This window comes from Elephas maximus, chromosome X (genome assembly GCF_024166365.1).
Source record: "Elephas maximus indicus isolate mEleMax1 chromosome X, mEleMax1 primary haplotype, whole genome shotgun sequence".
Taxonomy (NCBI): Eukaryota; Metazoa; Chordata; class Mammalia; order Proboscidea; family Elephantidae; genus Elephas; species Elephas maximus.
The window spans coordinates 68,064,809-68,089,591 of record NC_064846.1 but is presented as its reverse complement, the minus strand read 5'-3'; the positions used below and the strand labels follow the sequence as shown (position 1 = coordinate 68,089,591).

General features: G+C 34.2%; 1 protein-coding gene across 2 annotated transcripts in view; it reads left to right on the top strand.

The window, feature by feature from the left end:
* Nucleotides 1-22,717, top strand: part of PCDH11X (protocadherin 11 X-linked) — an 857,900-nt gene extending 835,183 nt beyond the window's left edge. For both annotated transcript variants that reach the window (XM_049872539.1, XM_049872538.1), the window contains one exon: nt 22,071-22,717. In XM_049872539.1, the coding sequence (XP_049728496.1) occupies nt 22,071-22,717 (647 nt within the window). The remainder of the gene's footprint in view (nt 1-22,070) is intronic.
* Nucleotides 22,718-24,783: the final 2,066 nt, after the last annotated feature.

Genomic DNA, 24,783 nt, shown 5'->3' with positions numbered 1-24,783 from the left:
ATAACAATCATAAGTGTTTATGCATCTAATTGCTTTAAAATACATGAAGCAAGAAAAGACAGAATTAAAAGAGGAATAGACAATTCCACAAATAGTAGGTTTTTAACACCACTCTCTCTGCAATTGATAGAACAACTAGATAAAAGAATCAGTAAAGAAATAGAGGACCCAAACAACACTATCAACCACGTTGACCTAATTGATACTTCTATATAGAACATTACACCCTAAAACAGCAGAACGTGCATTTTTTTGAAGTGTATATGATGCGTTCAACATTTGCTGGGCAATAAGAAATCTTGATAAATTGAAAAGGATTGAAAGCACACAGATTATGTTCATTTACTACAACGGAATTAAATTCCAAATCAGGAACAATAAAATATGTAGAAAAATCTCAATGTTTGGAAATTAAACAAGAAAAAAATTAAAAAGTAAGTTAGAAAATATTTCAAACTGAACTATAGTAAAAATACAATATGTCAAAATTCATGGGATGCAACTAAAACTGTGCTTAGAGAAAAATTTATAGCTTTAAATGCTTATTCTAGAAAAGAAGGAAAGTCTAAAATGAACAGACCCTCCAGACGTTAAAAAAAATAAGAACAGGATAATTATGAACAATTTCATGTAAAAAAATTGGACAATTTAGAAGACCTAGATGAATTCCTTGAAAGACACAATGTACCAAAGCTCATTTAAGAGGAAATCTGATTAACTTTATGTCTTACTAAAGAAATTTCCTTTGTAGTTATAAACCTTCCCACAAAGAAAACTGTCAGCCAAGATTGTTTCACAGGTTAATTTTATCAAATATTTAAGGAAGAAAGGATAAAAAATTATACACAACCTCTTTCAGAAAACAGAAAAGGGGAAGCTCTTCAGCTCATTTATGAGGCCAAAACCAGACAAAGACATTATGAAAGAAATTAAAAGGAAAAATGAAAAAACCAACGGACCATATCCCTCAAGAATATAGACACAAAAATCTTCTAAAATTAGTAAAACAAATCAATTAATACATAAAAGTAAGACATATATTAGGGAATGAGGTTTATCTGAGGAATGTACTGCTTGTTTAACATTCAAAAATATGTCCATGTAATTCCGCATATTAATACAGTAAACTTAGTGCCTTAGAAGTAGGCTTTGTGGTAGAAAAGAAAAAGTGGTGTCATGGACCTGTCTTCTTCATGATTATTTTGAAACCAGTGTTTTGTTACTATAGTAAGAAAATACAGGTCCTTTCTGATAGCCTATGTGGAACCAAATCACTAAGAAAACTAATGAGTCAATGAGAGAATAAAAATACGAAGCTAATGAGAAGCCATTCTTGCTTAGTAAATGGATATGCATATGTACTCAATTACACTTAAATTGTGTATATATTATAATAAAATCCATAATTTGGGGTTAGGATATGTGTTAATAGTGAAGAAAGACAATTTCAGAAAAAAAAAATGTTTTGAGAGAAAATGTTCGGATTCGAGAAATGTTTCCTACTTTTTCCTTATTTTCTACCTACTACCCTGCAAGTCACATGTTTCAAATATTTCTGTGCCCATTTATCAAGGATTATTTTTAGTTTGTTTCCCCCAATTGACAAAGAGTACTGCCTTTGGAACTTTCTCTTCACTTTAGGTCCCAATCAACTTTCCAAAGAATGTTCACACTAACTCACTGCAAAGCGCCCCTATCTATTTCTCCCCGTCCTTCACCTGTTTCGCTTTTCCCCAATTCTCTATAGACATTTCCTTCCCTCCACCCTCACATCCTTCCTATCTTTACACACACACACACATACATATAAACGCTAAGATTTTTGACTTGCCCATGACTTTATCACCATCTTCCTTTCATATAAAAAAAATATGGAGGAGTTAAATTATCTGTGGAATTCTTGGATGTTGCAAACAGTCAACACACTCCAGTGCTAACCAAAATGTTGGAGGTGCAATTCCACCCACAGTTGCCTCGAAACAAAGACCTGGAGATCTACTTCTGAAAAATCAGACATTGAAAATCCTATAGAGCAATTGTACTCTGTCACATGCAAGTTTGCTGTGAATTGGAATTGACTGAACAGCAACTGGTAACTAGTTTAAATTGTAATTCATAAATTACTAACAAATATTTTGATCAAACAAATGTTTATGAAATCTCATCTCTCCCTTCTTCAGTCTGTTTTTAAGTAACATACAATGGGTCTGATACAATATGACAGTTTATTTATCAGGATAACTAATTAGAACTTTTGTTTTCCATGAAGAAAGACAATTTAAATGGAGAATATATTCCATAACACACTATATGTTTTTATGGCACATAGACTTGTCTTTCACATCTTGTGCAGAATAACTAAAATACAAGTTGTCTTCAGTTGAAACATCATAGTTATAGATCATTACATTGAATTTGATTGATTGCTTGTCCATCTTACACTGTTACAAACATTCTAATGCCTCCTCTTACAAAACTCCAGATAGCACATTCAATAGATAATATGCCAAATACACCTGGAACACTGATTGCCATTTCTATAAAACTAATTTGAAAGAAAAATATCCTTGTGACATTTACAGTCCATGTATGAGATTTATATTAATATAAGTAGGTAATTAGCCTTATCTTTTTACCAATTAAAATATAATTACATTGCTATTATAAAATTATATAGAGTGTTATTTGTGTTAATCGCCTCTAAAATATATGTAAATCAATACAAGCACAAGTTGAAAAACAATACCAGGCTTTCCCTGCCTCAAAATGAAAAAGCAACATTTTTTTGTCTCATGCTAAAAGCCAATTTGCATATTGGCACCAGTAACAACTAATTTGATTAATTAAAATAATAAATAGTGAATAAATGCTCCTGCACATGATGTTTGGTTGAGGTAAATCAGAATTCATTGGATACTATGTCCAAATAATATGTAATACTTGAATAAAAATACTTGAATACATTTGGCTAATTCCTACATAGCTATACTCTGGAAAATAGTTCAAAAATATTGGAACAGGAGTTAAGGATATTGCCATTGGAAAAGGACTGTCATGACTTCTCGTTTTTTTATTCTGAGTTACTTTGGAATCAATTTATTCTGAGTAACTTTGGAATAAGTGTTTTCACATTTGTTTCATTATATATGTTGACATTTCCAAATCCTAGCCAGAATAAGCTGGAATTGATCTCAGCAATGAGAATATCTGGTGTGTCCGTGGTTTGTTCTTACTCTTATTATCACTATGTTCAAAGGACATCTTTAGAGGAAGAAATCCTTTCTCTTCTCCAGGTCCTAAGTAGTTAGCAATGATGACAATGAGAACTAACACATTCTCTGTTGTATATATTTTCAGTAGGGAAAAACAGTTTTATATAAATGCAATTATTTAAATGGTATGTCCAAAGTAATTTGGATGTCTGGTTATTCTTTCTATGTACACCTTTTTCAATGTTTTCTAGTACTATATATGATAGACTTAAAATGTAAGTTTTTTTTTAATAAGCACCAAAAGATACTTTTTTAGGATCTTTGAATGTATTTTTTTCTTGTACTTAGTAGTCTTTAAGTCAAAGTCAAAGATACCCATTTTACAGATCACGTTGAAAGAAAAATAAATGGCATATTTTAAAAATTACCAGATACACAGAGATTCTGGAACCAAGATGATCCAATAAGAAGCTCCATGCTCCTGTCCTTTCACAGAAAAAGCAAAAATAAATAAATGAATAAACAACAATAAAGTAGAAAATGATAGTACTAGCCATGTTGGAACTCTTGCGAACAGTCAGGGGATCACAGCAGTTGGGTGAAGGCCTTCAGAATGGTAGGAAGACTCTGAGACTTTGTTGTTGTTTGTTTGTTTTATACCGGCTAGAGCATGACTATGCCACCACTTGGACGCTGGATAAAATTGTAAGCCATGTTTCCTGCTTGGGATCTTGGCACCTACTTCTGTAGTGAGCAGAAAGCCAAAAAAACCAGTCACCATCGAGTCAGTTTCAACGCCTAGCCACCCTATAGGACAGAGTAGAAGTGTTCTCATAGGATTTCCAAGGAGCAGGTGGTGGATTTGAACTGCCTACTTTTTGGTTAGTAGCCATGTCCATAACCACTGCGCCACCAGGGCTCTGTAATGAGCAGAGCAGACTTTATTAACAAAATGTGTTTTTTTGCCTGTTTAATTTAATTAACTGAGTGCTTGCCTGTTTTGCCCATCTTGGAAATCACTCAGGGCAGAAGAGCATCAGGCACACCCTGTGGCATTGTAAGGTGAACTGAAGAGCCCCTGGCTACCTGTAGCAAAGGAAGGCAATTAAGATGCCAAGGTTCAAGCCCCTGGGAGAAAGTTTCCTTGGGAAATTACGGCATTTAAAGGCACCTAAGTAAAAATTTTTTTAAGTGTATATAGGAAACCCTGATGGTGTAGTAGTTAAGTAGTACAGCTACTAACCAAAACGTTGGCAGTTTGAATCCACCAGGCACTCCTTGGAAACTCTATGGGGCAGTTCTACTCTGTTATATAGGGTTGCTAGTAGTTGGAATTGACTTGACAACAATGGGTCTCGTGTTTTTTTGGTTTTAAGTGTATATAATTCAGAGAGACACATGCATTCCCAGGAATAGATGCATGCCCAGAAAAACCTAAGGTATTCTTAAATTTTCTCCTTCATTTGATCTGCTAGCTTTGTGTAAACCTGATTAAAGATTGGCCCAGTATAGAACCATGCTGCAAAGACTGCAAGATTTTTTTTTTGGTTTATTTTGTTTTTGTTTGTTTGTTTGCTTCCCCAATGGTTTTTCTTCTGTTTGTTTCTGTAAAAACAGTTTGGAAAAGTCACTAAGCTCATGGACTACCACAGCATTCAACAATAGAAAAAGAGAGGAGAGGAGAAAAGAAAAAAAGAAAGAAAGAAAAAACCTAGAAAACCCAGAGGAAGAGGGAGAACCTGAGTTCTAGAACTACTGTATTATATTACTCAAATACACCATTTTCAGTAACAACAAAAATCACAAGACATGTGGAGAAAAAGGAAGGATGGTCCATTCAAAGAAACAAACTAAGTCAATAGAAACCATCCTTGGGAAAAATCAAACATTAGACCTACTAGATACAGATTTTAAAATAATTGTTTTAAATATGCTCAAAGAACTAAGGGATAATATGGACAAAGAACTACAGGAAATCAAGAAAATGATGTATTAATAAAATGAGAGTATTGTATTTTTACTCAAATAATGGACATCTTCTGCATTTATTTGCCAGCCACACCCTCCCCCCACAAGGTATTTTCATAAGCACGCTATGCTGACTTTTTACAGCAATATGTGGAAGATGAATGGCACAGTTGCTCTTGTGTGGGTGTCTCGAGGGGGAGGGGTGCAGCTGGCAAACAAGCACAAAGGGTGCACATTATTTACATAGGAATACAGTATTAACAAATAGAAGTTACAAAAATAAAAACAAATTCTGAAGCTTAAAAGTACAATAACTGAAATTAAAAACTCATTAGTAGGTTCGGTAGCATATTTGAGCTGGCAGAAGAAAGAATCAGTGAACGTGAAGATAGGAGACATTTGAAGTTCTACCAAGACTGAAATCTGAAGATCAGGAAGAAAAAGATTAAGGAAAAATGAGGAGAACAGCGAGACTTGCGGGATACTATTAAATGAACCAACATATGCATTATGAAAGTCCTAAAGGAAAGATAAAAGAAAAAGTGGTGGAAAGAATATTTGAAACTTTTCCAGACACGATGAAATAAATGAATTTTTACATTCCTGAAACAACAAGTCCCAAGTAAGATAAACCAAGGAGATCTAAACCAAGGCACGTTTTAACTGAATTGTTGAAAGCCAAAGATTGGCATCACTTCTGTAAATGTTTGGTAGAATTTCCCAATGAAGCTATCTGATCCTGGGCTTTTATTGGTTGGGAGTTTTTTAATTACTGCTTTGATCTCTTCACTTGTTAGGGTCTCTTGAGGTATTCTATTTCTTCTTGAGTATATGGAGGAAGTTAGTGTGTTTCTAGGAATTTGTTCATTTTATCTAAATTACCTAATTTTTTGGCATGAAGTTGTTCATAGTATTCTCTTATGATAGTTTTTGAAAGCAGCAAGAGAATAGCATACTCTATAATACAAGGGAGCCCCAATAAGACAAAGTGTGGATTACTCCTCAGACACCTTGAAAGCCAGAATGTAGTGGGATGATATATTCAAAGTGTTGGGAAAAAAAATCTGTCATCTAATAATCCTCTGACCAGCAAAATCATGTTTCAATGGAGAGAGTGTAATTATGACATTCCCAGATAAACAAAATTTGACGTAATTCATTACTACCAGACCTACCCTAAAAGAAATGCTAAAAAAAAAAAAAGAACCCTCCAATTTAAAAAGTGAGGACACTAGATAATAATTTGAAATTATATGAAGAAATAAAGATCTTTGGTAAAGCTAATTTCAAGGGCAAATATAAAGGCTAGTTTTGGTGTATTTTTGGTTTATAACTGTATTTATTACGTTCTGTTGTTGTTAGGTGCTGTTGAGTCAATTTTGACTTATAGCAACCCCATGTGAGAGAATGGAACCACTTCATTGGGTTTTCTTGGCTGTAATCATTACAGAAACAGATCACCAGGTCTTTGACCCATGGAGCTTCTGGTTGGGTTTGAGCCTCCAGCCTTTCAGTTAGCAGCCAAGTGCTCAACCATTGCACAACCAGGGCTCCTTTATTATGTCCTACATGATATAAAAGTCAAAATTATAGATAATAATTATAAATATATGACACTGTGTAAATAATGCACAAAGATGTAATGCATGACATCAACAACCTACAGGAGGATGCGGAGTAACAAAGGAACAGTTTTTGTATGTTATTGAAGTTAAGTAGGTATCAATGTAAACTAAAAAAAAAAAAAAAATAAACTAGGTTGGTATAAATTTAGGATAGTAAAGGTAATCCCCGCAGTAACCACAAGTAAATTTTTTAAAGAAATATACAAAAAAGGAAATGAGAAGGGGACAAAAATTATTCACCATAAATAAAATACAATAAACACAGAAAAAAGGGAAATACTCAAGGAAATAAGGAACAAAAAATGTATAAGGCACACCAAAAACAAATAACAAAATGGCAGAAGTCTTTCCTTATCAGTAATCACTTTAAAGATGTGAATGAATTGAACTCTCCAATCAAAAGGCACAGACTGCTAAAATAGATAAGAAAACATGGCTCGAATATATGTTGTTTACAAGAGATTCATTTTAAATAAAAAGACAAAAATAAGCTGAAAGTGAAAGATTGGGGGAAAAAATACCCCATGCAAATAGAAACCAAAAGAGCACAGGGGTGGATATATTAATATCAGACAAAATAAACTTGAAGTCAAAAATTGTTATGAGACAAAGTTACTCTATAATGACAAAAAAAAGAAACTAGAAAGGGTCAATTAATCAAGAAAAGATAACAGTATATATGCACTTAATAGCAGAACTCCAAAACATGTGGAGCAAACACTGACAGAACTGAAGGGAAAAATAAGCACATCTACAATAATAGTAGGAGACTTCAACACACCAATTTCAATAATGGATAGGACAGCTAGACAGAAGAGCAACAAGAAAATAGAGGACTTCAATGACACTATAAACCAACTAGACCTAACAGCCATTTGTAGAACACTTCACCCAACTACGCAGGATATACATTCTTTTTTTCAGTGCACTTGGGTCATTCTCAAGGATAGACCATAGGTTAGATTACAGGATCAGCTTCAACAAATTTTTAAAAATTGAAATCATCCAAAGTATCTTCTCCAACCATAGTGGAATAAAACTAGAAATCAACGATAGAAGAAAAACTAGAAGTTTCACAAATATGTGGAAATTAAACAACAAAATAATAATCAATGGATCAAAAAATAAATCATAGGGGAAATCAGAAAAATTTTAGAGAAAAATGAAAATGAGAACACAAAATCTCTGGGATGCAGCGAAGGCAGTATTCTTGAGCAAAACTGATAGCTATAAAAGCCTACATTAAAAAAGAAGAGCCCAAATCAATAACCTAACTTCACACCTTGAAAAACAAAAAAAGGAAGATGAAACAAAGCCCAAAACAACCAGAAAGATGGAAATAATAAAGATTACAGTGGCGATAAACAAAATAGAGAATAGAAAAACAATGGAGAGTATCAAAAAAACCACACATTGGATTTTTGAAGGTATCAACAAAATTGGCAAACCTCTAACTGCACTGATGAAAAAAACAAAGTAGTAACTAAAATAAAAAAATGAAAGTGTCAGCATTATTACCAAACTTGCAGCAATTAAAACGACTCTAAGAGATAACAATGAATAATTATTTGTCAACAAACTAGATAACCTGGATGAAATGCATAAATTCCTAGAAATATAAAAACTATCTAAATTGCCTCAAGTAGAAATGCAAAATCTTAACAGACCACAAGGGAAGATATTGAAGCAGTAATAATAATAATAAAAAAACTCCCAATAGAGAAAAGTCCAAGGCTAGATGGCTTCACTGGTGAGTTCTATCAAACATTTAAAGAAGAATTAGCACCATTTCTTCTCAAACTCTTCCAAAAAAAATGGAGTAGGAAGGAACACTACCTAACTCATTCTGTGAGCCTAACATTATTCTGATACCAAAACCAGATACAGATATTAGAAAACTACAAAATAACATCCGTTATGAATATAGATGCAAAAATCTTCAAACAAAATACTAGGAAATAAAATTCAAAAGCATATTAAAAGGGTCATACATTGTAACTAAGTGAAATTAATTCTAGGAATGAAAGGGTGGTTCAAAACAAGAAAATCAATCAATATACATACTAATGCAATCAAGAGAAAAAACCTACAATCATCTTACATGGTGCAGAGAAGGTATTTGATAAAATCCAAACCCTCTCATGATAAAAGTATTCAAGAAACTAGGGAGAGAAGTTCCTCAACATGATGAAGGGCATTTATAAAACAAACAAAAGTTATATACTCAATGGTGAAAGATCAGGAACAAGACAAGGATGCCCACTTTTACCACTGCTAGTCAGCATTGTCCTGAAAGTTCTACCAGAGCAATTAAAAAAAATTAGGCAAGAAAAATGAATAAAAAGCATCCAAATTGGAAAAGAAAAAGTAAAACTATTTCTATTTGAAGACAACATGATACTATGTACAGCCCAAAGAATCCCCAAGAAAGCTACTAGAGCTAATAAATCAATTCAGCAAAAGTTGCAAGGTACAAGATCAGCACACAGAAATCAGTTGTGTTTCTATGCACTAACCAAAAAAAAACAAACCAAACCCAGTTTTCTATACACTAGCAACAAACAATCTGACAAGGAAATTAAGAAAACCATTCCTCTTACAAAAGAATATAAAAGAATACAATCAATAGAATAAAGAAGAATAAAATACCTAGGATTTAATTTATCCAAGGAGGGAAAAGACCTTTACACTGAAAGCTATAAAACACTGCTGAAAGAAATTAACGGAGACCTAAGTAGAGGAAACCCTGGTGGCATAGTGGTTAAGTGCTACAGCTGCTGGTCAAAAGGTCGGCAGTTCGAATCCACCAGGCACTCCTTGGAAACCCTAATGGGCAGTTCTACTCTGTCCTATAGGGTTGCTATGAGTCAGAATCGACTCAACAGCAATGGGTTTGGTTTTGGTTTAAATAGATAGAAAGCATTCAATGTTCATGGTTTGGTAGGCTTAATATTATTAAGAGGTCAATACTACCCAAGGTAAAATACAGATACAATGCAATTAATATTAAAATTCCAACTGCCATTGTACAAAAAGAGAAAAGCCAATGATCAAATTCATATGGAATTACAAGGGGCCCTGAATAGCCAAAACAATCTTGAAAAAAAGAACACAGGATGAGGACCCATACTTCCGGTTTTCAAAATATACCACAAATCTGGAGCTATAAAAACAGTGTGGTTCTGGTATAAGGATGGACATATAGAACAATGGAACTGAATTGAGGATCCAAAAATAAATCCATATATCTATGATTTTTATGCATTGCTGGTGGAAATGAAAATGTTACATCCATTTTAGAAAAATATGTGGCTCTTCCTTAGAAAGCTAGAAATAGAAATACCATATGATCCAGCAATCCCACTCCTAGAAATATATCCTAGAGAAACAAGAGCTGTCACACGAATAGACATATGCACACCCATGTTCATTGCAGCATTGTTCACAATAGCAAAAAGATGGAAACAGCCTTGAGGTCCATCAACAGATGAATGGATAAACAAATTATGATACATACACACAATGGAGTACTACACAACTATAAAGAACAATGATGAACCTCTGAAGCATCTCACAACATGGATGAATCTGGAGGGTATTATGCTGAGTGAAATAAGTCAATCACAAAAGGACAAATATTGTATGAGACCACTACTATAAAAACTCATGACAAAGTTTACACACAAAAAGAAATAATCTTTGGTGGTTACAAGAGAGGGGAGAGATGGGGATGGGAAAATACTATGCAATAGATAAATGGTTTTTTAACTTTGGTGACAGGTAAGACAGTATACAATACTGTCACAACTTGTACAGGGCAAGGTCATGGAAGCTCCATAAACACATCCAAACTCCATGAGGGACCGAATTACTGGGCTAAGGGCTATGGGGACATGGTCTCAGGGAACATCTAGCTCAATTGGCATTACATAAAGAAAATGTTCTACATTCTACTGTGGTGAGTAGCAACTGAGGTCTTAAAAGCCTGTGAGCAGCCATCCAGGGTATTTCAATGGTCTCACCCCTTTGGGTGAAAGGAAGAATGAAGAAAACTAAAGATACAAAGGGAAAGATTAGTCTAAAGGACTAATGGACCGCATCTACCATGGCCTCCAGCAGACTGAGTCCAGTACAACTAGATGGTGCCCGGCTACCACCACTGATCATAATAGAGGGTCTCGGACAGAGCTGGAGAAAAGTGTAGAATAAAATTCTAACTCACAAAAAAGATCAGACTTACTGGCCTGACAGAGACTGGAGAAACCCCGAGAGCATGGCCCCCGGACGCGCTTTTAGCTCTGTAATGAAGTCACTCCTGAGGCTCACCCTTCATCCAAAGATTAGAAAAAAAAAAAAAAAAGGCCCATAAAACAAAACAAGACTAAAGGAGCACACCAGCCCAGGGGCAAGGACTAGAAGGCAGGAGAGGACAGGAAAGCTGGTAATAGGGAGCCCAAGGTCAAGAAGGGGGAGTGTTGACATGTTTTGGGGTTGTTACCCAATGTCATAAAACAATATGTGTATTAACTGTTTTTTGAGAAACGAGTTTGTTCTGTAAACTTTCATGTAAAGTACAATAAAGTACACACACAAAGAATGCCTCACACCATGTACAAAATTTAACTCAAAATGGGTCAATGACTTAAATATAAGAACTAAAGCCATGAAACTCTTAGAAGAAAACATGGTTGCAAAGTTTTAGGAATTTCTTTTAGGCAATTCACTCTTAGATGTGACAACAAAAGCACAAGCAACAAGAGAAAAAATAGATAAACTGGACTTTATCAAAATAAAAAATTTTTGTGCCTCAAGGGACATTATCAAGAAAGTGAAAAGACAACCAACAGAATGAGAGAAAATATTTGGAAACTGTATATCAGATAAGGGTTTTGTATCCAGAATATATAAAGAACTCTTAAAATTCAACAAAAAATTAACAACTCAATCACAAAATGGGCAAAAGACTCGAATAAACACATCTTCAAAGAAGACATACAAATAGCTAATAAGCGCTTGAAAATATGCTCCATGTCATTAGTCACCAGGGAAATGTACAACAAAACCACAATGAGATACCACTCCACACCCACTGCTGGTGGGATTGTATATTGGAGCAGCCACTACAGAAAACAGTTTGGGAGCTCCTCAAAGAGTTTAACATAGAATTACCATTTGAACCAGCAAGTAGATTCATAGTTATATACCCAAAAGAATTTAAAACAGCAACTCAATAGATACATGTACATCAATATTCAATACAGCATTTTTTCACAAAAGCCCATAGGTGGAAACAACCCACATGCCCATCTACAGATGAAAGGATAAACAAAACATGATATATACGTACGATAGAATATTATTTAGCCTTAAAGAGAAATGAAGTTTTGATACACACCACCACATGGAGAAACCTTGAAATAGTATGCTAAGTGAAACAAGCAAGACACAAAAGGACAAATATCCTACGATCCCACATATATGAAATGTCTAGAACAGATAAATCTATTGAGACAGGAAATTGGGAGTTAAAAAATATACACTGAAAATTGGTGAATAAAAAAATAGTTATTTTTAAAACAAATACCTAATTAATTTAATTGATTTTATATTATTAGTTAATACTAGCTCTTGCTTTTGCCAAATATAGTTCTTCAACAAGTAAATGAAAGTAAATTTATGAATAAATATTTCCCAAAGAATCACTAAAATATCATGACTGATTTTATATTAATAATCATTTATGGATTTTTAAAATAACATGTATTAATGTTAACAGAAATGTTCTTTTCTTATAAATAAACTGGACAGTATTTATTATTAATGATGCAGAATTCTAAAACAATTATTTGAGAAATCTAACATTCTTGCAAGAAACTTCCAGCATTTATAACAGAAGTATTTTAAAAAGGTAGAATTATTAATATTTAAATGTAGAGGGTAATTTCTATTTCTCATAAAGCATATTCAAATGAGGATAACAGATAAAACCCGAAGATTTTGTCAAATGATTTCTTACACGAGGCAGCTGTGTCCCAGTTTTCCCAGTCTAAATAAATACAGGTTTCCTGCTTCACACAGTAGCAATTGTTATTTCCAAGCCCTCTTCATTAGCACAGTATTTTTGCATAAATGGCATTGGTTACTTTTGCTGGACCTTAATAATTCTGTATGTTTTTTATAGTGTCTGTGGCCATCCACCAAAAACCACTTTCTCCATTTTCCGAAAGAAGGCTTCAGTCTGACTGACTGCACTAAAGTAAAAAAAGTTGAAAGGCATACCAAAGACAATTGCCTAGTATTGCCTAGGACTTCAGTAAATGCTAATTTCAGGCTATAATCCAAACTTCCATAGGATAATAAAAATTACTTCCCTCCAAAAATAAAACTTTGCCCTTTTCAACTTCAAAAGCCAAATAATGCTTTTCTGAGTATACCTTCCATCACAATATCCCAAACATGAAAACATTTTGCACCAAGCTTTTATTGTCTCTTTATCAAAGATGTGTGCACCATTTTAACTATTCCTCTAAAATTATAAAGCAGTTAATAGTTTGTGATTTATGTACATTCTTTTTTAATTTTGAATAGACTCGGAGTTAAAAAAAAACATTTTATGGTCTCGTGATGCAGATTAATATGTCATACATAATTTTGAAACGACAGATATCACAACTCGTTTCATTAAAGCATACCAGTTCATATTAACACATCAATTGCAGGTCTTTCAAAGTGTTTAAGGTATATATGAAAGAAAATGTATACAATAATATTACCCATCTGGTTATTTTTGGTTGAATTCAGAAGCTTTTTTTCTTATATCAGGGCTGACTTGCTATTTTCATCAAATACTATTTTAGAGGGGAAAAAGAAAGAATTTTCTTATTGAATATTGGTTAACTAAACCACCGTAAGTTTGTCATATCCATCATTTTGCTGAGGTTCTAATGGTGAGGTAAAGTTCTACCTTGTTGGTTAAATAGAAGTTCTTCAGCAAATCAAAGTTGTTTCTTATCGTTTAATGGCTATTGATGGCACGAACTATGTATTTGTGTATGGGTAGTATTGTGAAATATGAAAAGTATCTCAGTACAATTATAGACGATTTGTTTAATTGTATGAGAATTGTGCTTATTTTATCATCTTATTTTAAATGGAATCCCAGATTGTTAATATTAAGAATTTACTTAATTTAAACCTGGGCTTTGTTAAGTTAGGTAACCTACTCAATTTAGACTTTGTGTTATATAGGAATACAACTCTGGGGACTCTAAAATTTGAACCTAATACATGCTTATGGAACTATTAAAAAAAATTTTTTTTTTTTTTTTTTTTTTTAGTTCTGTTAAAAGCCTGGTGAAGAATTAGTCTGCTTACTAGGGAAAAAAAAAAAAAAAAAAAAAAAGCTATTTTAGCTTTAAAGTAGCCAAACCTAAAAATACTTTTATAGTAAGTTCAACAACCCCACCAATTTCCTGATGTTTGCTTAGCCATGCAGGTCCCAAGTTAACACCTTAGTGTTGATCTCTTGACTCAAAGTATCAACCTGTTAAACCAAAACCCACTGCCATCGAGTTGATTCCGACTCATATCGACCCTATAGAACAGAGTAGAACTGCCCCATAGAGATTCCGAGGAGCACCTGGCGGATTTGAACAGCTGACCTCTTGGTTAGCAGCCATAGCACTTAAACCACTATGCCACCAGGGTTTCCGTCAACCTGTTAGGCAAGTCATATATTACTCAGTTGTTGTTTTGGGAAAACCAAATCATTCAGGACTGTAATTTTTTCCTGCTGGAATTTATATATCAGTTAAAAACCAATATTCTCCTAAAAAGTTAACTCTAAAAGTCTAAAATTGTACAACTGGAAGATACTGAATTAGCAAGAGCAAGATCAAAAGAAAATTTACAGCAATATTCTCATTCCCTTTCATGAGGGTTCAGCTTTGAACATTAATCAAATTATCTGTATAAGACCTCTATCATGTGAAATTGTCTACCAAAGATTAACAGATACATTAAATGGAATAGTTTGACTGGAGATTCCTGTATAATGGCATTCATTTCTGCTTTAGGATAGCACTGAAGAAAATGGCTATAAAATATGCATTTGTCCTCCAATTGTAGAGGTTAGAAAATGATAGGGAGCATCAACAGAGCACATTTAATCAGTTCTATAAACTTGATATCTGAATTTTGAAAGACTTGGGTTTGCTCCTCTATATCTTGAAACATTTTATATCAGGCAATTAAATAAATATAAGTTAATAGATCATTCTCGAAAGCAATTTAAAGTTTGAATAACTGTAAGCATTCAGAATGAAGGAAAATATCCAAATGAATTTGTTTAACCTCATAAGGGCACATTTTTTCTCTGAGTCAAAACAGATGAATTATACTCTAGCACTGATCTTCATTTCATTGTGCTAAAAATATGTTTCAAAATACCGTCATTTTTCCTCACCCTTTTTCATCAACTGCAGATGGTAACAGTTTACTTGTGAATAGCCTGCAAAAGAGATATTCGGACTGTCTTCTCAGCAATATATCCTTTGTAGATATCTTAGGTATTTTTATTACCCTCCTATATATTCCATCTTCTCAGAAGACTCGATTAATGTGCATGTTAGAATTTTGGGCCATTATTTCAATCATAACTTTAGGTCAAGCTGCCTTTTTTTTTTTTGTGCTTTAAGTGAAAGTTTACAAACCAAGTCAGTCTCTTATACAAAAACTTATATACACCTTGGTATATACTCCTAGTTGCTCTCCCCCTAATGAGACAGCACAGTCCTTCCCTCCACTCTCAATTTTTGTGTCCATTCCGCCAGCTTCTGACCCCCTCTGCCCTCTCATCTCCTCTCCAGACAGGAGCTGCCCACATAGTCTTATGCATCTACTTGATCCAAGAAGCTCACTCCTCACTGGTATCATTTTCTATCCCATCGTCCAGTCCAATCCCTGTCTGAAGAGTTGGCGTTGGGCATGCCTCCTGTCTTGGGCTAACAGAAGGTTTGGGGACCATGACCTCTGGGATCCTTCTAGTCTCAATCAGACCATTAAGTCTGGTCTTTTTACGGGAATTTAAGGTCTGCATCCCACTGCTCTCCTGCTTCCTCAGGGGTTCTCTGTTGTGTTCACTGTTAGGTCAGTCATCGGTTGTAGCTGGGCACCATCTAGTTCTTCTGGTCTCAGGCTGATGGAGTCTCTGGTTTATGTGGCCCTTTCTGTCTCTCGGGCTCATAATTACCTTGTATCTTTGGTGTTCTTCATTCTCCTTTGCTCCAGGTGGGTTAAGATCAGTTGATGCATCTTAGATGGCCTCTTGCTAGCGTTTAAGACCCCAGATGCCACTCTCCAAAGTGGGATGCAGAATGTTTTCTTAATAGATTTTATTATGCCAATTGACTTAGATGTCCCCTGAAACCATGGTCCCCAAACCCCTGCCCCTGCTTTGCTGGCCTTCGAAGCGTTCAGTTTATTCAGGAAACTTCATTGAGTCAAGCTGCCTTTTAAACATGATAAAATGATCCACTATGTGATTACATCACATTTTTTCTATAGAATAACTATTGTGATATCCACAGGATGTTTTGAAGCTGTGTGAAGACAATGTATTTCCTTAGGAAGAATATTTACTTCTCAAAGTTAAATGTTATCAATGAGTTACAGGAGCCTTCAGAGAAGATTGTTTTAATTATAATTATTTTGAAGCTCACTAATTCACAAGGGATGTCATTTTGAACTTGCACTGAGTTAATCTATGCTAGTTTCATAGTGTCTCTTTAGGAAATAAATTGCAAGGCTAATTAAATAGTGCTAATAAAGGGAGGTGTTATGATTCACTAAACAAAAAATGTTTAATGGATACTTCAGTTCATTCACATAGAAATTCAGAGTATTAACTACAATTCTACTTTTTGTTTGTTTAAAATTGATTCACTAATGGTTGGTGGATTTTTATGTAGATAAATAAAAAACAGAATTTTTTTTTTATAAAACTGGTTTAATTAAAACTAAGATTTCCACCAAGGTGTTCTCAGTTGGTGAGATTGAACACATTTAGCAAAAGGCATATGAATTTTTACCAATCTTACATACATATGTGTTGTAGATAATTCTCTTCTCCCCCAAATTGAGTATAAAAATTATACTTAGTAGCTTTAGAGTTATATTTAGAATATATGAGTTTGCCTTGTTGTAGCTGTTGAATAATGTATTTTTATTATTGTAAATCCAGCTACTTAAATTAATAAGCATTATTTATGGGAAAAAATTTATGGGAAGAAAGTATTTTTTAGAACAAATAAATTTCAGTTTATTTGTAATAAAAAAGAAGGCCACCAAATTGACAAAGGCTACCTTCAATTAGTAGTCTTTTATTTGTAGTGAATCAATTATAGTCAAGTAATGAAGTGCCAAAATTTTTTAGATTATTGTAAAGATGAATTTTTGATAGGAGCTCTAGAGATGTACTGGATTATCTGTATTTTATTTCAAAATATTATTTGGCTAACCAGTATTACACTACTTGGTCACTTTTTAGGGAAACATTTCATGTAAAGTATAATCCAGTCATATAAAATATTATGTGCCAACTAATTTCCAATTTAACCAGAACATTTGTCAAATGATGAAAACCACTATAACATTTGGCATGCATAATGCTATTTTCAAAAAAACTTAACTTTTGGATTTCTTGTTTTTCTTCAATTCTGTATCTGTTACTTAATTTCCCAAGTTTTCAAAAATTCTCTAATTTTGTTCAGAATATTGGCATTTCAATATACACCTTTGTTTTATTCTTTAAGGACTAAAGACTATCTAGTAGGAAATCAGTGACACTGCTTATTAGTACTAATGCTTAACTATAAGTAGAGTAATAGCAATTGAATTTAGCAAGTAGATGGTGCTTACTTAATGAATTATACTTCTGAAAGTTGGCAGATGTTTATTTAAAGGTGTAGAAATAGTTTGTTTTTCCTGGAAAAGGGGGGCAATATGAATAATAATCATTTAATTATAGGGAAGATACAATTTCTGAAATGGTGGCATGAGGAGCTCCGTGGACCCTCTCCCCAGAAAAACAACCATAATTGGTGAAAATTATTTAAAAAAAAATTAAAGTCTCTGAAAATTGTCCTAAGAGCTAACAGCAGATGGAGAAGCATTTGTTCTAGAAAATCTACTAATAGTAAGAATACTAAGATTCTGTGGCATATGAGCCACAACACAGGCCCCTTCCCAAATCTCAACGTGACAAAAGCTCCACTCTGGGCAAGGTCACCCAAAAACAAAGGGCTCCCTCTCCCTCCAGCTCCCAGGCCAGGATTAAGGTATCTCTCAGGGAGGAGCAGGCTTCCAGCATTTCTCATCCCTCCCAGCTCCATATTGCAGAAGCTCTATTTCAGGCAAAAGTTGCTGAGAGGTATGGGATGCCCTTCCTCCTTCCCCGCTTATAGAGTGGAAGCTCCAACCTAGGCACAGCAGGATAAGAATGATGGACCCTCATTGCCCTTGCTGAGAAGACCAGAGGTTACTTCCCTCATTCGGCCCCCCATTCATAAAGCATGGATCTCACTCTGAGAGAAGCAGAGAAGTAGACTACTATCTCTGCCCCCCAACTCTGGGGCAGTGGCACAGAGATTTTTCCCAGGGGCAGAGAGAGGATATAAAAACAGAGAATTCCAAAGCTATCACCAAGGGGAGTGGCTTTATTTACAACAAAGATGGGGAAGTTCAAGCTAAGGGAGTTGTCAAAATCAGTGGAAATTTTGGTTAATAAGAGGTTGATAGATCCGTGAGATCAACAAACTAAACCATAGATGAACTGCGAGTTTAACAGAGAGGACCAAGGAAAGAGAAAAGAGTATTTCTTGGGTCAGAACAAACCTCAAAGACTGGCCTCAAAGGCTGCCCCTGCCAAGGGGCCTGAATTTAATTGGATTGGGCTTCGGAACAATTTATTTTTCAGGGCATTGTCAAAAACAATAGAGCAATCAGCTGGTATTTAGTGGAGCCTAACAATTGGGGTACAATACCAATTGAAGTAGACAGCTTAACTATTACATAAAAAAAAACCTCAAATTTATGGTCAACTGGTTTTGAACAAGTGTCCCAGTTGAATTCAGTGGGGAATGAGCAGTCTTCCAAAAATGATGCTGAAATGACCAGATAACCCCATGCAAAGAATTGCTTGGGATCCTTTCCTAACACATACACAAAAATATAACTCCAAAACTAACTCCCAATAGATCAAAGTAAGAGGTAAAACTATAAAACTCTTGGAAGAATACATAGGAGTAAATTTTCATGACCTTGTCTTAAGTAAAAATCCATGTGTGTTAAGTAACTTTTTTAGGTATGACACCAAAAGCACAAGTGATGAAAGACAAACTCAAATACATGCAAAAAAGATGAATGTAACTTCAAGTTAAAGACTTTTGTGCTTCAAAGGGTTCCATTGAAAAAGTGAAAAAAAAAAGAGAACAACACAGAATGGGAGAAAATATGTACAAATTATATATCTGATAAGGGACTTGTATCTAGAACCTATAAAGAATCTGTACAACCCAATAATAAAAAGGCTAAGAACCCAGTTTAAAAATGGACGAAGGATATACATTTAACCAAGAAAATAAATGAATGACAGAGAAGCACATGAAAAGATGCTAAACTTCATTAGCAGCTAATGAAATGTGAATCAAAGACAAAATGAGGTATCATATCGTACCCACTCTGTTGTTGTAGTTGTTACTTGCCATCAAGTTAGTCCCCACTCATGGGATCTTAATGTAGAGTAGAATAAAATGTTGCTAGGATGGCTATAATAAAAAAGACAGATCATAAAAATTGTTGGCAAGTATATGGAGAAATTGGAATCTTTGTGTACTTCTAATAGTAATGTAAAATGATGCAGCCAGTTTGTATGTAAAACAGTTTTGCGTTTCCTCAAAGCATGGCGTTACCATGTGACTCAGCAACTGCTCTCCTGGGTGTATTTCCACCCAAATGCCCATCAACTGATGAATGGATAAAGACAATGTGGTATATCAATACAATGGAATATTATTCAGCAGTAAAAAGGAGTTGAGGTACTGATGCCTGGTACAACACGAAGAAACCTTGAAACATTATGCTAAGTGAAACAAAAAGCCAGTCACAAAAGACTCTATATTAAAAAAAGACTCTATATAAATGATTCCATTTATATTAAGCCCATAATAGGCAAATCTATTGAAACAGATGGAAGGTTGATTAATGGTTGCCTAGGAGTGTGAAGTTTGGAGGGAAACGGAAAGTGACTAATATTGGATATGAGGTTTCTTTTAGGAGTGATGAAGATGTTCTGAAATTGATTTTGATGATGGTTGCACAACTGTCTGAATATACTAAAATCTCTTGATCCATTTAGAATTAGTTCTTCTTTTGTAAGGGTGAAAGGTATTGACCAAGGCTTGTTTTTTTTCTTTTTTCCTTTTTTTTTTGCTTATAGACCTATGATAGTCCAGTCAACATTGGGTGAAAAGATTATACTTTCTCCATTTAATTACCTTCTCACTTTTGTCAAAAATCACTTGACTTTATTTATATAAATCTATTTTTGGACTCACTTTTCTCTTGATCTTTGTGTTTAACATTTTGCCAATACTGCACTGTCTCCACCATTAGCTTTATAATACATCTTGAAATCAGATAATGTGAGGCCTCCTAATTTGTTCTTTCTCAAAATTGTTTGGATATTCTGATTCCTTTATCTCTACATATAAATTTCAGAATCATGTCAATATTTACAAGAAAGAGTGGGATTTTTACTGAATCTACGGATCAATTTGATCAGAATTGACATCATAACAATACTGTCTTCTAAGCCATAAATATGGTGTATACTTCCATTTATTTGGATCTTCTTTCATTTCTTTCATCAGTACTTTGTAATTTTAAGCATACAGATGCTGTGCACATTTTGTCAGATTTATATCTAAATGTCTGTGAATACAGTTTTATTTCTTCCTTTCCAATCTGTATGCCTTTAGTTTAATTTCCTTGCACTAATTAGACTTCCCAATACTGTGTTGAATAAGATTTATCAAAGCAGTCAACCTTTTTGTGGTCCTGATTTTCAGGGGAAAGCATTTAGTCTTTCACTGTTAAGTATGTTACCTGTAGGGTTTTTTTTTTTTTTTTTTTGTAAATTCTCTTTAAAGTTCCCATGTTTCTGTATTGCTTAGAGTGGAATGTTCTACAGATATAATTTGGATCTATTTGGTTGATAGTATTGTTCAAGTTTTCTATATTCCTACAGATTTCTATTTGTTGTACTTTTTACTGAGGAGTATTGAAATTCCCAAGTGTAATTGAAGATACATCCATTTTTCCTTTCATTTCTGGAAGGTTTTGATTTTTGCATCTTGAAGCCCTGCTGTTAGGTGTATATATGTCTTCTTGGATAATCAACTTTTTTATCATTATGTAATGACCTTCCTTATTCTGAAACCACTTTTATCTTGATGTATCTACTCCATCTTTCTTTGCTAGTCTTTGTATGGTATACTTACTGATATCTGGTATCTATTAGTATTTGGAAACTACAGAAACCTTATAAAAGAGTTTTAAAAGGGACTTTAGCTCAAAGCTAAGTACTTTGGATCTGTGGTTTATTATGTTGCTAACCCCTGATTTATCATGATTTCAAGAAAATGAGAAATTCAGGAATCAATTATCTCTGAGGTAATTAGGGCTATATTTCATTCTTGAAATTAAGTAACATATCTTAAGAGTTCAATAAACTGCATTTCCAAATTAATCTAATTTATTCTTAGCTAAGCATTTGGTTAGTTTTAATTGGTTAGTTATTACATATTCCTATGATTTGTTTTCCCATTCATTTTACTTTTATGTCCTCCCTCCATGTTAGTTAGGAACCATATTTTAACCGATTTCTGTGTATAGATAAGTGACCATGGTTTCAATTTATAGCCACAACACAATTAAGAATACCTACAATTGAGAGACTAGAACAAAGTGTCATAATTGTAAAAATAAGACCTCCTCCACTTACTCCCAGTTATTTATGTTTGTGCAGGAATGATATCTTGACAAATCAAGCACTGACCGTAAAAAATTTGAAAGTTTGTAATGTATTTACACGTAAAACATTAGCTTTTCCTTTAACAATATGATTTGTTTTAAGTGGCTCATCGTACTGCATATAACATATATCTTTGACATAAAAATATTATTATTTATTTCCCCACCCCAACAGCTGCAGAAGTGACTGTTGAACCAACTGTGGAAGAGGCCTCTGACAACTGCACTCAAGAATGTCTCATCTTGGGTCATTCGGATGCCTGCTGGATGCCAGCTTCTTTGACCCATTCCAGCCCTTCGCAAGCACAGGCCTCTGCTCACCGCAGCAGCCCTCCAGTGACACAGACCATTGCTCTCTGCCACAGCCCTCCAGTGACCCAGGTTATCGCACTGTGCCACAGCCCTCCACCAGCACAGGCCTCTGCTCTCCACCACAGTCCTCCTCTAGCACAGGCTACTGTGCTTCGTCATAGCCCACCACCAGCACAGGCCTCAGCCCTCCGCTACAGCCCCCCCTTGGCACAGGCTGCTGCAATCCACCGCAGCCCTCCTCTGCCACAAGTTGCTGCCCTCCGTCACAGCCCTGCACAGCCACCAATGGGTTTGCAGCAAGGTTGGGTGCAAGGTGCTGGATCTGACGGACAGCAGTCTTTTGATCAGGGAGGGCAAGGTAGTCCAAGATCTCAGTTTTACACCATGTCTGAAAGACTTCATCCCAGTGATGATTCAATTAAAGTCATTCCTCTGACTACCTTCACTCCAGGTCAACAGGCCAGACCCCCTAGGGGTGATTCCCCCATAATGGAAGAACATCCCTTATAAATCTACAGCACCTATTTCACATTTTCAGACTGTATGTATATAGTAAAACTTAAAAGCCAATTTCAATGACTATTCTAAATTTATGGTTTGTAAATAGCCATGTAAATAGGAACAGAAACCAGAATAAAAGTCTAGAGCTAGACCCTTAGTCAAATGTCAAAAATAAATTAAAATTCGTTTAATTCAGAATTTGTATTATAAAAGAAAATAAATTGAAAAATTCATACTCCTTTGTACAGAAAGGCTTATCATGACAGATAATATATAATGTACAGTAGTATTTCTGATGCACTCTACTTTTTTTTTCATTTTTTACCAACATGTGCAATATTACTGATTTTTTTTTATTCTGGTGTTTGTGGAACTAGTACATAGCAAATGGAAAACTAGCAAATATCTCATTTCTGATTTTCCATGTTTACTTTTAGTTTACCTAAACTTGTATTCAGATAACATTAAATGGTGTAAGCAGAGTAGCATTTTTATCTTTTGTTTGACATTTGTTTGTTGTTTCCAGCTTTTTTGTTTTTTAATTAGCTCTTCTACCTTCAAAACTACACAGTAAAGGAGTGTAAATATCTCTTCTTATATTTTTGTCTTTGTCTTTGTTTTTTATGTTTTCTACCTTTATTTCAAGAATATATTGTCGATACACTTTGTATATACATTTTCAGTAAAAATATATATATGTATATATATAAACTGTACAGTTTTAGGTCTATAACCTATTCCTCTACTCTTTAGTAGAGTTCGAGACACTGAAGTGCAATAGCCATGCCCAAATTAGGCAACTATTTGCTAAAGAGGGCATTTACAAAAAAATTTACCTTGTAGTTTAGTGGAAAGTGCATCAGAAATGTTTTATCTGCCATTTTAAGCCTACATTCATTATTAATTGGGTCTTTACTTTCTGAAATTTGTATTAATTGGCTATAACAGCCTAGAAAATCACAAGGAAGGTGGATGCATTTGATGTGTGATTCATTTAGTAGTTTGCAGCTGTAGCTATAAACTACCGTTTTCTAGAGAATAGCAAAGAGATTTAAGTGTTAATTTGTCAGCTCAATAGGCTGTTGCTGAAAGACATTCAGTAAAAAGAATAAATAACCCCAACTGTAGATAAAACCACAAACTAAACCTATAAGACTAAGGGATTTTTGTCATTCTAGCTCACCTTACTGAAGAAAATCACTGATAACAAGATCAAAGTCAAAAAGGAACTTTTCAAGAGACTTAATTATAAATCTACATCAAATGTGTTATTACACAGAGTTTTCAGGAGACGTGCAGAGGGAGAAATGAGATTCATTACTGATTCTTGGGGTGCATAAGAAATACCCCAATAAAATAAAGAAAAACAAAAAACACAAAATCTCGTATATGAGACAAGACATGACCTTCTAAGCAAAGAATACAGTAGTATTCCAAGGGAAACATTAGTTTCCTTCTGTTTGTTCTTCATTTTCTGTTTTTATTCTCTTAACCGGCCATTATCTTCTATGTGACATTTCATCTGTTAACAGAAAACATCATCCACTTAGTTTTCCTCCATAATAAAACCGAAAAAAAAAAAGTTATTTCAGTATTACATTCATTCAACAGACAATTGATGTTTTATGGGGGGGGGGGGTTGAATATTTCTTGTTGATTAAATTAGATGTAGGCTTTGTAATGTGTAACTTGAAGATACATAATTTATGAGTAAACTGTGTATAAATGTTGTAATATAAACTGTGGCAAATGTATAATTTCATTGCTGAAAGTTTCCACTGAATGTTGAAAAGGCTTCTCTTAATGTGCCCAGCAGGTTAAGTAGCGTTTTGAGAATATATTGTTCCCATTGTAAAGCTCTTAAATCATATTTGATTTAGTGTGTAGAATAACTTCTTAACATATAACTGTTAGAGTTTAATGAGTGAAATTTCAAATTGATTAGTGTTATATTTTTATCTTGTGTTTGTCAGTAATCTCCAAAAGATTTTGAAGAATACTGGTGTTCCAGGTGTGTGTGAATCCTGAAAGACTAATGATAATCATCATGTATATGTGTTGATATTGTTGTTATT